The 16,979-nt window shown below is 37.1% G+C and overlaps 1 protein-coding gene across 9 annotated transcripts in view; it reads left to right on the plus strand.

Moving 5' to 3' along the window:
• Nucleotides 1-16,979, plus strand: part of CCDC102B (coiled-coil domain containing 102B) — a 453,215-nt gene that overhangs the window by 295,251 nt on the left and 140,985 nt on the right. For all 9 annotated transcript variants that reach the window (XM_049901993.1, XM_049901991.1, XM_049901994.1 and 6 more), the window contains one exon: nt 4,494-4,664. In XM_049901993.1, the coding sequence (XP_049757950.1) occupies nt 4,494-4,664 (171 nt within the window). The remainder of the gene's footprint in view (nt 1-4,493; nt 4,665-16,979) is intronic.

Consider the following 16,979-nt stretch of genomic DNA (forward strand, 5'->3'; position numbering starts at 1 on the left):
TGGTGAGGGTGGGATCCACAGTAACAAACAGCAGTGTTTCTCTATGTGCTCCTTTCATTTCTTTCTCGCTGACTTGCCATAGGAGCCCTAGTGGATTCGAATTGCCAACCTTTTGGTTAGCAGTGTAGCTCTTACCCCCTATGCCACCAGGGTTTCCATATATATATATATATATATATATATATCTCCATGTCTCAATCTCAAAGTTTTTGTTTACTTAACTACTTAAAACCAATCTAAGTGACTTGTACTTGCCTAATAGCAAAGCATTGACTATCTTGAGAAATAATCTTGCTAAATCACACAGGTATTTATGTAGTTGTAACTAGATGCATATGCTTAAATTGACTAAGTCTTTTTGGTATAATGACTGTGTGTTCCTTCCATCTTCTTTTGATGCTTCCTGAGTCATTTAATATTTTCCCCATAGAATCCTTCACTGTTGCAACTCGAGGCTTGAGTTTTTACTTCAGTTCTTTCAGCTAGAGAAACGCCGAGCGTGCTCTTCCCTTTTGGTTTTTAATCTCCAGGTCTTTGCATATGTCATTATAATACTTTGTCTTCTCGAGCCGCCTTTTGAAATCTTCTGTTCAGTTTTTTTACTTCATCTTTCTTCCTTTTGCTTTGAGCTGAAGGTACTGAAGGAAGAAGTCCAAGCTGCCCTGAAGGCGTTGGCAAAAAACAAGGCTCCAGGAATTGACAGAATAACAATTGAGATGTTTCAACAAACAGATGCAGCACTGGAGGTGCTCACTTGTATATGCCAAGAAATATGGAAGACAGCTTCCTGGCCAACTGACTGGAAGAGATTCATATTTATGCCTATTCCCAAGACAGGTGATCCAACCAAATGCAGAAATTGTAGAACAATATCATTAATATCACATGCAAGCATTGGGGAAATCTGCTGCAAAGGACCTCTTCAAAGTGTTGAAGAACAAAGATGTCACCCTGAAGACTAAGGTGCTCCTGACCCAAGCCATGGTACTTTCAATCGCATCATATGCATGTGAAAGCTGGACAATGAATAAGGAAGACTGAAGAAGAATTGACGCCTTTGAATTGTGGTGTTGGTGAAGAGTATTGACAATACCATGGACTGCCAAAAGAATGAACAAATATGTCTTAGAAGAAGTACAACCAGAACGCTCCTTAGAAGCTAGGAAGGCGAGACTGCGTCTTGCATACTTTGGACATGTTGTCAGGAGGGATCAGTCCCTGCAGAAGGACATCATGCTTGGCAGAGTACAGGGTCAGTGGAAAAGAGGAAGACCCTCAGTGGGGTGGATTGATAACAGTGGCTGCAACAGCGAGCTCAAGCATAACAACGATTGTGTAAGGATGGCGCAGGACCGGGCAGTGTTTCGTTCTGTTGTGCATAGGGTCGCTATGAGTCGGAACCAACTCAACGGCACCTAACGACAACAACTAGGTGCATAATTCCTGAGAAAAAGCCATCATTTTGCAGGAGAGTTATAATGCTGCCATTAAGCCCTGCATTATCTTTGCAGGAAATTGTTGAAGTTTCATAGAAGAGGGACGATCTTTCTTTAAATGTTCCATTGTTATTCCAAATAATAGGATTGAGTTCCATATTACACATTTCTTTGTAAAAGGATGTGATACATAATTTGACATTTGAAAAATACACTCTGAAGAAACAAATTTGTCTGCATTTTAAATGTAATTGGTGATGTAACTCTTGCAAAATTCTGTGATTTTCCACCCTGCAGGGCTGTTTTGAGGCTAGTGAGGTAACCAGGGAATGCCTGCCCAGCCAACTGGGAAGTACCCAGGGTTGAGCTGTGCAACCCAAATTGGTGTGTTCCCAGCTGCCATTTGGCACTTCTTGGGTTTAAACATGAGTGTCAGTGACTCAGACTCCTACAGGGATAGGGTTTTGAAGGACAGCAGCTCTGAGGCAAGGACTCTCCCAGGTATTTGATGCCCAGTTTGTTAGAGGATGTTGAGAGGCTAACATTTTCTGGATGCTAGTGGGTGGTGGCTGGTAGGAGTGAGGGGACCCTCCTCTTCCTTGTCCTCTTCCTGGCTTTCTGAGAGTGGTAGCAAGTGTTTCTCCACAGTCCTGCCTTCCAGTTCTCTCCCCACACCCTCGGAACTTCAGCCTGGTCCCGTTTGAGTGCAGCGGTTTCACAGAGGAAAGGAGCCTGCCCATTACCAATGGTGCCAGATCAAACTTCACTTTGTATCAGCTTTTCCGTGTGGGAACTCTTTGTTCACACTGTTTGGCACTTTGATTTACTTAGTAGAATATTTAATAGAATATTTTGGAGAATCTTTATATCAATATACAAAGATCTGCCTTATTATAATAATTATAACTATTATAATTATAATTAATTATAATGGAAACCCTGGTGGCATAGTGATTAAGTGCTAAGGCTGCTAACCAAGAGGTCGGCAGTGCGAATCCGCCAGGTGCTCCTTGGAAACTCTGTGGTGCAGTTCTACTCTATCCTATAGGGTCGCTATGAGATGGCAGTGGGTTTGGGTTTTTTTTTTTTTTTTAATTTAATCACCCTGTTACAATGGATATTTCGTTTCTAATCATTCACTATGAACAAAAATATAAAGTTGTAATAAGTATCCTGACCTGTACAACATTGCACACAACCATGTGTACATCTAGAGAGTACAGTCCTGGGGGAAGAATGGCTGGGTCAGACATTATGTGCACTTTAAGTTTAAAGGACAGCACCAGTATTTCTCCATGCATGAGAAAATAATTTTCTGTTTCTCCGCTTTTTACCAACAGGTTGTATTATCACAATTTTCCTGCAAATCTGCAGCATGAAAAATAGTATTTCGATGTGCTCGGTTTTTTTTTTTTTTACTTTATTTTTTATAGTTATAAATTCATAGTTTTAAGAAATAATACGGAGATTTTTTTTTTTTTTTATCTGTGTACTCTTTGCCCAGTTTACGCAAGGGTGCCATCTTTTAAAACCGTAGTACACAGTCACGATGAGGTTATTGACACTGATAGGGTAGAAGCAGACATCTCCATTACCACAAAGGCTCCTCCTGTTGCCCTTTTATATTACTGCCTTCCCCCTGGTCCTTACCTCCTGGCAACCATGAATCTGTTCTCCATTTCTATGATTTTCTCATTTCAAGAATATTATATAAATTGGAATCATTTTCCCTTCTTTTGAGTAACAGTGAGTAACCTTTCCCATGCTTGAGATATTTTTATCCTATGAATTCTGTCCTTTCATGTTTTATATCAAGCCAATTTACATATACTTGATGTAACTCTTCATACAGTAAATAAAGCCATGGTCTGTTTCTGGTTGCAAGATTTTCTGTGTGGGACATACTATCTTATTTTCTACACACACATTGTATATTTAGTGTGATTACATCTATCATTGTTTTGTCATCTCATGATTTGGGATCATACTTAAAAAAGCCTTCCCTACTTGGTGATTTAAAAAAAAAATTTTTTTCTTCCAATATTTTATAGTTTTATTTTTTACTTTTGAAACTGTGATGGAAAGTTTTATATTCATCATAATCATCATTATTAGTGTATGAGGAAAAATTCCATTTTTAATGGCTTGCCTAGCTGTATTAAAAAATTTAGCCATGGATTTTTAGGTAATGACACCCTTTGTGATCTCCATATGTAAAGTACCATGACAGTAATTTTTGGGGAAATCAAAAAATATTCTAGGATTTTCTTACAGTTTTGTAACATTATGAGAAACTAGAAATTAGTCTTTTTCTACATAGTTCTAATGAAGGTATTTTCTATAATGACAGAGCTATTAATTTTACACAGAAAAGTCTTAATAAAAATGAGAAGCAATATTATTAATAATCAGAGGCCAATTAAGGTGACCTGCTAATTCAAATAATGTATGGTGTTAATTATATCAAGGTTGATTGAGATCTAATCCCTTCATGACTGATAGATTCACACTGTTTCTTCACCACAGGGTGGACACGTCACTCCAGACCTCTGAGCCAGATTCCTGTGGTTTCAGAAAGGGTGCCAAGTGAAGCGATGGCACGACCGTCACAGTACAAAACCATTTTTCTTCAGAAAAATATCACTAACTTTTAATACTTCTGCTGACATGGTAGATGAACAGCATTTTTTGCATTTATTTTTATTCTATTTTACATAATAAAAGTATTTGAAGAAAATATATTTAAATAAATGTATTTATGGATATCAGTTTCCTGTTTTGGAAAGCTTACAAAAATGCTATATTTGTGTAAGATGGAAAATGGATCATTTACTCCACTACAAAAAGAGTGCATTTTGTTTTAGCAGTTTTGGCCACACACAAATATATCTTTTATTTGCAGTCATATACAAATCAAAATATTTAATTACAGAAACGTAGAGATGACTCATCTGGATTCTTCCTCAACTGCTTTTCTCCTTTGTCAAACAAGCAGCCAGTCTTCTGACATTATCAGAATAAATTATCAATAACGGAATCCCTGTTTTCTTTTTAAAGGAACTGTTGGAAGTTCAACATGCCTACTATAAACTGAACAAGCAATATCAGGCAAGAAGGGCAGAGCTGACTCATGCAAACAACCAAGTGGACCAAAATGAGGGAGAAGTAAAGAAACTGAGATTTCAAGTAGAAGAACTAAAACGGGGACTCAACCAGAAGGAAGATGAGGTATTTTATAAGTAAATGTATGCTGGGCATCTTCAAAATTGTGTTTTATAACATATATAAAGCATTTTCTTCTTTTTTAAGATAAAAACCTCCACATGTTAATCATGAAAAATCAGTAAGCAATTTTAAGTGTAAGGAAAGAGAAAAAGTATTACATGAACAACCTGAACATCCTTGTGGTGCTTGTAGTTTATTTTCTTATTTTATTTGTTTTTAATTAACTCATTAATTTTTATTTTATTTTATATGTGCTCTGTATCTTCAACTAGCATGTTTGTGTATGGTATGTGTATGTGTAAAAAATATAGGCATGAGATCAGTAAAGCTCAGGGTTTCAAGTTTTAAGCTTTAAGCTTATATATCAGAGGATTAGCATAGATCTTCTCCCCACAGTGCTCTCTACATATCTCATGTCGTTGTGAAAGGTAAACTTGCTAATGGTTTCTAGAGTACTTCATAAGTTTCTGGAAGGTAAAGGCCCAATGTAATGTCCTGACAGCACACTGGCAACTCAGGCGATTTCAGCTACAATTACAAACAACAAAGAGTTTTTTTTTTTTTTTTCTGAAGGAAACATCTTTTCAAATGTGTATGTGATTGTGAGGCTGCTGCCACATGACAGCAGCAATTTCGGATGGTACTTCAGTCATTGCGTCAGCTCCTGTTGAACAACTTTTGGAGCAAAAAGCATTAGCTTCTGGGTTAGAAAGACTGTTTCCAGATAATGGCAAACAGGAAAACAAAACAAAATAAAAAGCTGAATTATTTTTCTGTGGGTTAATTTAACAACCAAACACATATTACATTTTCTGATTTAGGTTTTAGTCAGAACTGTTCCAGTCAAACTAGATTTTTTTCTCTAATAGCATCACGTGTCAAGAGGTAGTTGTTCGGATAGAACGAGAGGATACTGAGTGGTTTAAAGTCAGGAAAGTTGTGCATCAAGGTTGGATCCTTTCACCATAGCTACTCAGTCTGTATGCCGAGCAAATAATCTGAGAAGCTGTATATATGAAGAACGGGGCATCGGGATTGGAGAAAGACTCGTTAACAACCTGCATTATGCAGATGACACAAACTTGCTTGCTGAAAGTGAAGAGGACTTGAAGCACTTACTGATGAAGAGCAACAACCACAGCCTTCAGTATGGATTACACCTCAACATAAAGAAAACAAAAATCCTCCCAACTGGACCAATAGGCAACACCATGATAAACGGATAAAAGGTTGAAGTTGTCAAGGGTTTCATTTTATTTGGATCTATAATCAACACCCGTGGAAGCAGAAGTCAAGAAATCAAAAGACACATTGCATTGGACTAATCTGCTGCAAAGGACCTCTTTAAAGTGTTGAGAAACAAAGATGTCACCTCGAAGACTAAGATGCACCTGACCCAAGCCATGGTATTTTCAATCACATCATATGCGTGAGAAAGCTGGACAATGTATAATGAAGACCAAAGAAGAATAGATGCCTTTGAATTGTGGTGTTGGTGAAGAATATTGAATATACCATGGACTATCAAAAGAATGAATAAGTCTGTTTTGGAAGAAGTGCAGCCAGAACGCTCTTTAGAAGCAAGGATGGCAAGACTGCATCTTATATGCTTTGGATATGTTGTCAGGAGGGATCAGTCCCTGGAGACGGACATCATGCTTGGTAAAGTACAGGGTCAGTGGAAAAGAGTAAGACCCTCAATAAGGTGGATTGACACAGTGGCTGCGACAATGGGCTCAAGCATTACAATGATTGTAAGAATGGCTCAGGACCGGGCAGTGTTTCGTTCTGTGGTGCATAGGGTCACTATGAGTCAGAACTGACTTGACAGCACCTAACAGCAACCAGCAGCATCACGTGAATGCAGAATAATTCAGCCAGTGAGGCTCATGCATTGTTTTCTGCCCTTCCTTGTGTTGATTTATTGGGAAAGATTTCATCTTTGATATGCCTCTTTTTTATGAGGATATGTGTGACCTTTTTAATGATGTATATGTATATTGGGGCTGTACTATGGACTAGTAAGTCAGAAGAGAAATACAGTAGAAATATTTAAGACAATGTTTTGGATTTCTGTTGCACATTCGCCGTTGTTCCTGCTAATAATTTCCACATGCAAGTATTTGTTGGCTGTCAAGGAGAATACACCTCTGAGTTTTAAGAAAATGCTTGGGACTGAATCATTTGTGAGGAAATGGTGAAATTATTTAGGACTCGTGGATTAATGAAGTATTAGTCCCCAAATATCTGATTCAGTCATCTAATTTGTAATTTAGAAAAAATGAACTGGGGTCTTTGGGAGGTTATACTGTTTGCCCCTACCTGTTAGAGGATTATACTTTCCACAACATCACATCAGGCTTGTGCACGTGGTATTTGCTTGGCCAGTGTCAAATAAGCATAAGCAACAGTGCCACTTACCAACATATGGGGCTCTGCCATGTCTCATATCCTGAGGCAGCACATCCAAATTAAGTGTCATTCTCTCAACATGGATCCTGTAATAAGAGGACATGGCACAGAACCTTCACTGGCCCCTGGAAAGGTTGTGTAAGTCAACTTTTGTTGTTGTGAGCCAGTGAGATTTTGGAGTTGTTCGTTAATGTCAGGGCTTCGAACCAGCTCTTTCCAGTTTAAACCCCTGCTGAGAATTTACATTTCTACCCCAGATATACTGAATCAGAATCTACAGTGTAACAAGATTCCCAGGTGATTCTTATGTATAATAAATTTTGAGACCCACATTAGCATCACCCGTAAATTTGTTAGAAATTCAAATTCTCAGCAGGGATTCGAACCAGCATGAACATGGTTCAAAGCTCTGGTTATTGCATCATAACTTAGTCAAAGCTGACTGGTATGAACGTTAAAAGCAAAATGAACAAAAAACCTTTAAATGAGCTTTCAGCCTGGGCTTAATGAGACTGACTTCTTAAGATTTGAAAAGATCCAGGTTCCCCAAACTTTTATGGGTAGGGACTAGCCTAAGTATGCTGTGAACACCTAGGGAAAGCATAGTCTCCATTGCCATCTTCAGATATGGCAAAAATATATATAATAAAGTAGAAAAAAAACCTTCTAGAAAGCAGAGTAAAGAACAACAGAAACCCATATACTAATCAACTACTCTCAGGAAACAGAACCTGGGACAAAAAAGGGACTATTCCCTGGAAAGTACAGGGGCCCATTGCAACCTCTGCACAGTTAGATTTCAGAAATATTTTTTTATTTCCACATTCTATACGCAAGCATGTGTTGCAATTTTCTTGTCCTTTTTTTTTGCGATAAGGAGCCCTGTTGGCACAGTGGTTAAGTGCTTGGCCGCTAACCAAAAGTTTGGCAGTTGAACACACCAGCTACTCCGTGGGAGAAAGATGTGGCAGTCTGCTTCTTTAAAGATTACAGCCTTGGTAACCTCATGGAGCAGTTCTACTCTGTCCTATAAGGTCATTATGAGTTGGAATTGACTCAATGGCAATGGGTTTGGTTTTAGGTTTTATTTTCATGATAGTATATTTGGGTGTATGAGCATGTGGGGGTGAATTACATAGATATTCGGAGCAAGAAAAGACATATCTAGGTCTAAGAGATTGTTATATGAGATAATGGAATTTGAGACTGATGCTGCAATTGGAGGATCTTTTGGGTGAAAATTCTTTGGAGAATGGGTGAAATATTTGTAGTGAAGAAGTGAGGAAAACATTTTTTCCTTTTTTTATTATGCTTTAGGTGAAAGTTTACAGAGCAAGTTAGTTTCTCATTAAACAATACACATATTATTTTGTAACACTGGTTGCTAACCCTTGCGAGGTGTCAACACTCTCTCCTTCGTGAATTTGGGTTCCCCATTTCTATTTATGCAGCTTTCCTGTCCCCTCCTGCCTTCTCACCCTTGACCTAGGATGGTGTGCCCATTTAGTCTCATATACATGGCTGAACTACATGTGTTATTGTTTGTTTTATAGTCAAAAATGACTTCAGTACTGAGTTTAAAGGGTATCTAGGGGCCATACTCTCAGGGTTTCTCTAGTCTCTGTCAGACCAGTAAGTCTGGTCTTTTTTTTGTGAGTTTGAATTTTGTTCTACATTTTTCTCCAGCTCTGCCCAGGACCCTCTATTGTGATCCCTATCAGAGCTGTAGGTGGTGGTAGCCCAGCACCATCTAGTTGTGCTGAACTCGATCTGATGGAGGCTGTAGTAGTTGTGGTCCATTAGTTCTTTGGGCTAATCTTTTCTTTGCGTGTATGGTTTTCGTCATTCTCCCTTGCTCCAGATGGAGTAGGACCAGTAGACATGTCTTAGATGGCCATTCCCAAGCTTTTAAGACCCCAGACACTACTCACCAGAACGAAAAAATACCAAACTCATTGCCGTTGAGTGTATTCCAACTCATAGTGACCCTGTAGGACTTACCAAAGTAGGATGTAAAACATTTTCTTTATAAACTATGTTATACCAATTGAGCTGAATGTTCCCAGGACCATGGCCTGCAGCCCTCAGTCCAGTAAATCAGTCTCTCAGGGAGTTTGGATGTGTGTATGAACCTTCTATGACTTTGCCTTGGTCAAGTTGTGCTGACTTCCCCAGTATTGTGTACTGTCTTACCCTTCACCAGAGTTATCACTTATCTATTGTCTAGTTAGTGTTTTTCCCTCCCCAGCCCATCCTCCTTCTTAACCATCAAAAACTGTCTCTTTCTATATGTAAACGTTTTCATGAGTTTTAAAATAGTGGTCTCATACAGTATTTGTCTTTTGGTGATTGAATTACTTCACTCAACATAATGCCTTCCAGATTCATCCATGTTGTGAGATAATTGTTCATTATCATTATATAGTATTCCATTGTGTGTTTGTACCATAGTTTGTTTATCCACTTATCTGTTGATGGGCACTTAGGTTGTTTCCATCTTTTTGCTATCATGAACAATGCTACAATGAACATGGCTGTGCATATGTCTATTCACGTGATGGCTCTGATTTCTCTAGGATATATTGTGTTTCTCTTTCTAGCTTTTTAAGGAAGTGCCATATCATTGAGGAAAACAAAGATTTTATAAACAATAGTTTAGACTAGGTATATTGTATATATGTGTGTATATTTGCTTATGTTTTTAATATTTGCTCCCCTTTTCTGTGGTAGGAATACACTTCCCAAACATTAATGGCAAGGTATAGCCCTGTGACTCATTTGGCATATCAGACTTGTGCTGCTTTCCAACAGAATCTTAAGAATCTTATATATTATCCACACAGAGAAGTATTTGGCTATATTTCTTATTCGAGGCCTGAAAAAAAAAAAATAGATACATGGAAATATATGCTCAAACACTTAAGTATTTTGGCATTATCCACCTCTACATCCAATTAGTTGTTCACAAGAGAGGATTGACCCATGTATTATCCATTCATAAGGGTACTGTAATCTGATTTATTTGATTGCAGTTGTCAGGTTTTCAGTTTGCTCTTATTAAAGGTCATTACTTTTGGGGGAATGAAAATATTTATCATGGAAATATGATTTTGCATTAGGTGGCAATCAACCTACCCACAATTTGACTTATCATAAAAAAGCAAAGAAAATTCTAAAAGTTACACTGCTGATCTTCTCAATTTTATAGTAGCAAATTCTTCAAATTGCAATTAGTTGAAATTTGTGTTTAATTAAAACTGTCAGACAAAATTTTTGGCTCCCACAGTCAACGGATTAAAAATAAATGAAAATGAGATAGTAATTCCTTGTACTGTAGAAATAATAGACATATTTGAGGCCATAAGAGAAAGTTCAGGGTCTGATATAAAGAAATGAGCAAGTTAAAAAGAATTCCTTTTTGGATGGATTGCTTTTCTTAAAGTAAATTTGCAAAATCTGATTTCATGTATATTTTTGTAAGGTAAACATTAATTTCTAATAATTTTACTGAAGTCTTTTTGTGACTATATATTACAAAATAGCAAAATGTAATTGAGATTTCATTACCATAGTACAGGAACAATTACATATATATCCATATTAAAATATCAAAATAACTCACTGCTTTAATAAATATGATGGAAAAATTCCCTAATGAATTATATTAAGAAGCCCTGGTAAGAGAAATGGTTAAGCACTCAGCTGCTAACCAAAAGCCTGCAATTCAAACCCACCAAGTGACTGCTCAGAAGAAGGACCTGGTGATCTGCTTCTGTTGAGTTTAGAGCCTGGGAAATTCAATGGGGCAGTTCTACTCTGTAACACATGGGGTCACTCTGAGTCCAGAATGGGTTGGTGGTACCCAACAACAGCAATGAGCAAAGTCGTAAGAGACAAAAACATATGTAAACTGAACTCCCAAGGTTATTTCTCTAGTACCTAAGAGGAAGGAGCGTTGTATTAAAAATTTATGAACACACAAAGGCGCTCCGCTCTGTAGAACTAGGGTCAGGAAGTTTAAAGGACTGAATGAGATAAGGTTTGCCAAAGAACATCTTAAAATCTTTAAAACAGTATAACACAAAGAAGGATGAAGGGAAAGAGCTAACTATAACCCCATCATTGTAATATATTACTTCAATGTATTGGCTTCAAATGTCTAGGTATTTTTATATATGAATGCAGTAATTGTTTGCTAATAAATTATACTCTGCTTTATTGATTATTGTAGACAGCTTTCTTGTTCTTATGCAGTTTCATAGTTGGGACTTTAAAAGATGGTGAAGATTTATTTCCTTGGATATCCAGTATTTAATCCAATCTTCCCTTATTGGCAGTCATTTGGGTTTTTTTTCCAACATTACTATGAGTATTTTTATGTATATCCCTTTTTCCCATTTACATGTGTATGTGGGTGTGTGTATACATATATATACACACACATACATATATATACATATCTATTTAGTTTTTCAAGTGTGATTTCTTGGCTGAAGGATATACATATAATATTCCTCTTTATAAATGCAGTATTATAAACTTTTTTTTTTTTCTAAAAAGTGGCCACTAAGTTGTAAAATGGAGACCTGGTGGCACAGCTGTTAAGAGCTATGGCAAGTTATGGGAAGCCATGGCTGCTAATCAAAAGGTCTGCAGTTCAAATCCATCGGCTGCTCCTTGTGAACCCTATGGAACAGTTCTACTCTGTCCTATCAGGTCGCTATGAGTCGGAATTGACTTGATGGCAACGGGTCTGGTTTTGGTTTAGTCTATAAAATACTCTGCTTTATTGATACTCAGACACATGGGAAGACATTAAAAAATGGAATGGTGGTTATTATACCACCTGACAGATTCGTTATTATCTCCTGACTTTAAATCAACTGAAACACATTATTTATGTCCTAAGTTATAAAGAAGAATAAAATTGTTATAGGTAATATATACGTTTCATATGAAGTAAGTAGAAAGCATTTCTTCTAGAAATCAAACTAATGTTTCTTAATTCAGTTTCACTCAACAAACGTTTATGAAGCACCTCCTGTGAAGTGGGTACTTTTGACATAGTCAGGGAGAAAAACGTACAAGTGCCACTGGCAGGATGCATTTAGCTCAGCCCAGAAGTTCAGAAATGACTTCCTGTGAGAACATCTTTGCTTCAAACTGAGCTTTGAAGAAAGACTTTCTTCAGGGGAAAGAAGAAAGAGTTTTCCTCCCAAAAGGAGAAGATGGAGGAATGAAACTGCATTATTTCTCTTGGGGAAATTCAAGCAGCTTGTTATTGCTGAGGGTAAAAGGGCCGTTATTGTTGGGTGCCATTGAGTTGATTTTCAACTCATAGCAGCCCTACAGGATAGGATATAACTGCCCCATAGAGTTTTCTTGGCTGTAATCTTTACGGAAGTAGATCACTAGGTCTTTCCCCCATGGAGCCCCTGGGTGGGTTTGAACCACCAATCGTTTTGTTAGCAGCTGATCACTTAACCATTGCACCACCAGGACACCTTTTCTAAAGGTGTCCAGTTCTAAAAGAGACATTGAAAAATTGAGGTATTCTTTAATTCTATTATTAATTTAAAAATTATTTATTGAGCCTTTACTCCTATCCAAGGTGCTTTAGATAGCAAAACAGACAACAGATTCCTCTCATGGTGCTTGCATTCTGGCAAGGCTAGCGGGACAATAAGCATAATAAAGAAGCTGAGCATATAGTATTTTTAAAGACGATGATGAATCCTATGGAAAAATATAGAGCACAGTAATTGAAATCAGGAGTTCCGGGGATGGATGTTGGATTTAAGTTTTAAAGTGAGAGAGCACACGGAGATAGTATTTTAGCAAAGATGTAGGGAGGTAAAGGAGACATCTTTGCAAAAAACTTGGGGAATAATATTCATGGCAGGTTGGCAGCATTAACAAAGACTATGGAAATCAGGTTAAAATAAGAATGGTTGGAGTTGTTCTGTTCAGCTTGAAGATTATTTAAAAAACAAAAATGCAAGAATCGTGGTAGCTGTTGTTCAGTGTTTGCATGGTAAATTTCTTTAGTTAATGCCTCTGTTATGCCACTAACCCAAACTTGTCATGCTAATTTATGAAAAAATAAATTATTTTTGATTATACATTGTTAACATCTAAAACTTAATTCTGGTTTTGTGTGAAATAATATGAAATTTTAAATATATAAAATTATTTACAGATAAAGACAGTCTTTAACTCTATAATAAACACATTTTAAACTGTCAATATACTAATTAACCCTGTTTTGGATTAAAAAAAAATTTTTTTTGGATAAGTATTAGTAATTAAGAACAATATAACTGGTGATGATAAAAACATATTATCCAATGCTCTTTGTTTTTTACTGATTCAGAAGTAAGGTAAACAAATAATTTCTTTCATAAGAGTCAGCACAAAGCTGGTTTCTAGGAGGCAGAGGTAAAAGATATCCCAAATGTCTGACTTTTCCAAGCTGCTGTACCCCTCTGTCATCTCTAACATCCATCAACTACTCCCTCTCTCCTCAGTACTCTCCTTTCTGTATTTGGGTTCCCTAATTTCCTGCAATGTCTCACAGAGCTCACAGACCGTATAAAGGAAATGGTTTATGCCGTTGTGGAGACTGGCAAGTCCTAAATTCGTGGGTCAGGCGTAGACTCCCCCTGCCCCTCAGTCTCTGTCCTAAGGTACTCAGCTTTCTCGCTCTATGAGTTGGGAAGTCCTCTGCGCCTTCTCCTGAGGGTCTTGCCTTTTTGATGGTGGTGAGCTCTCCTCTTTACCCTGGAATTGGCTCTCTTTTAAGGCAAAACTGACCAATCACCTTGATAGGCCTCTATTACCCTATCACATAGTCACCTGGAGGGGGTGCGTTATAAGACCATGGCTAGAAAGGCCACACACAGAAGTAATTAACCCACCGCATAAGGTAAACCTCAAATAATTTCGTATTAAAATTAACAAGGATTTAACCAGTCAATTTGCTGATTTGTTAATTGAATTTAATTTTAATTCCAAAATTTCTCCCTTTCATTGAATTATTTTTCCCTGTAGTGCAAATCAATATTTACTGTTGACTTGTTTTCCCTGTTTATTCTTTAGTGATACATTTTATAAATAGATGAACCTTCAAAATATTCAGTGAATATTTTTTGTTAAAAGAGACATAAATCAGTGGTAACCTAGTCCCTAGCTGAAAGATGCTTATAATTCATAAATAAAGTCGTGTATGATGAAAGTTAGCATATAGTAATGGCAAAATTAAAGCTCTAGGATAAGGGAAAGAAGAATCACCAAACTTAATTCATGGATTTCATCAGTGAAGTAACATTTATTGAACTAGTTGCTCCATACAGTTCTAGGCACTAGAATATAGAGAGAAATAAAACATATTACCACTGTAAGCCGAAGAGTCTAATACAACCACTTTGCAACATGGCTACCCAAATTTTAAAAAATGGCAAGTTTTTTTTTTCCCCCTTAATAAGACTCAAGTTCCAAGTTCAGAAAATCTGATTTAGTTATTCACATGGAGCTTGGGCTTCACTAAAAATTCTAACGTATAGCCAGATTTTAGAACCAGCTGTCCAGTGAGAAAAGGCTGCCACAGTTGAGACTTGCATTTATAACTTTAGTGCTCCTGCCTAGAACGCATATATTTATGATGGCAGATTTTGCCAGTAGAAGTAAAAAACTTGCAACAAAAAAGAGGCTTTTATTCCACTATAGCCTGTACCTGTTGGCATTGTAATATGTAAAATTAATTAAAGTATTAAGTCTAGTTTTGATAAAATTCAAGAGATGGAAAATCACTTAAACACATGGAAAGAATAAGATACTATCAGCTCACACTGTTAGTGTTTTGCTTAATGCATTATCGGTGTGGCTTTACACTTAGCAATTATCACCTTTTTATTACAGCTTAGCTAATTTTGGCCTCACATTTTAATGCCTTCAGGTGTCACAAAGGTGGCATTTTTTCAAAAGTCTGATATCATCAGCAATGATGAATGTGAGAGACACTTTGTTTAAACTGACGGAACATTAATTATCTAAACTAACATCTGATTTTTAAACAAATCTCTATTTGGAAGGTCACAGAAATCCTAGTTCTCATTATATTCCACTAAAATCTCATTAATTTACACCCCTAAATAATTTTAAGTTTGTGAGCATAGTGATAGACTGAAATTCCCATTTTTCTATGAAAAAGATGGGGTAAGTGTTTCAGGGAAGATGAAAAAGAAATAATAGAGAGGCCAGCTGCAGGTTCCCATGGGGACACAAATGTGACACTTCCTGATAAGAACACCACAGATGCAGCATCTGAATTCAGCTGCGAACACCAGTCCAGTTAATCCTACTTCCTAGCATCTATAGTAGATGTTTGAATATACTTGACTTTTTCCCAGGAAGAGATTTTAGTATACTGGGGGATATCCAAGCATAAATATGTGAGTTTAGATGTAACAAAATAAATGTCAAGATGGTGGTCTTCACAGGATACTAGAGAAATAATTCGCTGTCTTAGTCATCTAGTGCTGCTATAACAGAAATACCACAAGTGGATGACTTTAACAAATTTATTCTTTCACAGTTCAGTAGGCTAGAAGTCCAAATTCAGGGTGTCAGCTCCAGGGGAAGATCCTCTTTCTGTGTTGGCTCTGGGGGAAGGTCCTTGTCATCAATCTTCGCCAATCGAGGAGCTTCTCAGCACAGGGACCCCAGGTCCAAAGGACACGCTATGCTCCCGTGCTTATTTCTTGGTGGTATGAGGTTCCCATAGCTCTCTGCTCACTTCTCTCTTTTGTATCTCAAAAGAGATTGGTTCAAGACACGATCTAGTCTTGTAGATTGAGTCCTACCTCATTAACATGACTGCTACTAATCCCATCTCATCAACATCACAGAGAGAGGATTTATAAGACATAGGAAAATCACATCAGGTGACAAAATAGTGGACAATCACACAATACTGGGAATCATGACCTAGCCAAATTGATACACATATTTTTGGGGGACACAATTCAACCCATGACATCCGCCATGTTTCTTTTCCTTCAAACTTTTTAGGGCTATTTGTAGTTAATTCTTCGTTCTACTTATTTATCATTGACACCTCAGCTGGAGTCTCTGGACAAGGATGAGCTCAGTCTGTGCCTCCACAGGGCCTGTATGAAGAGTGCTATCTGAAAGGCCTCTAAAAAGAAAAAATCGCAGGCAAAATGCAACATGAATACTCCAGCAACCCAGTCTCCATTCTTTAAAAAAAAAAAATTGTTTTTATTCAATGTATTTTATTTATAGAGCAGTTTTAGGGTTACAGAAAAAATGCACAGAAAGTTCAGAGTTACTATATACCACCTCTCTCCCCTGCACACAATTTCTCCTATTATTAACATCCTGAACTGATATAGATGTTATTATGAAGTAAAGCTCATAGTTTATATCAAGGTTCACTCTTTATGTTGTACGGTTCTATACAAAAAAAAAAAAAAAAACCAAACCCAGTGCCATCGAGTCAATTCCGTTTTGGCAAATGCTTAATATCGTTTATCCACTACTACAGGATCCTGCAGGACAGTTCTGCTACAGTCTCTCTGTTTTTTTGAAATTTTATTTATTTTGTTTTTGTTGAAAATATAAACAGCAGACATACCCCAATTCAATAGTGTCTACATGTTGAATTCAGTAGCATTGATTACGTTCTATGAGTTGTGCAAGAACTCTCACCTTGCTTTTCTGAGTTGTTAGTCTACATTTTTAAGCTAAATCATTGTAATAATTTCATTCCCTCTTCTGTAGACAGTTTACCATTTTCTGCAACTTTTTATCATGACCTTGTTCTCCCTTAACTTTCCCAGCCACCTTGATTGTCTACTACTTCTGCTCATCTTCATAACATGACAA

The sequence above is a fragment of the Elephas maximus genome, chromosome 11 (assembly GCF_024166365.1).
Source record: "Elephas maximus indicus isolate mEleMax1 chromosome 11, mEleMax1 primary haplotype, whole genome shotgun sequence".
Taxonomy (NCBI): Eukaryota; Metazoa; Chordata; class Mammalia; order Proboscidea; family Elephantidae; genus Elephas; species Elephas maximus.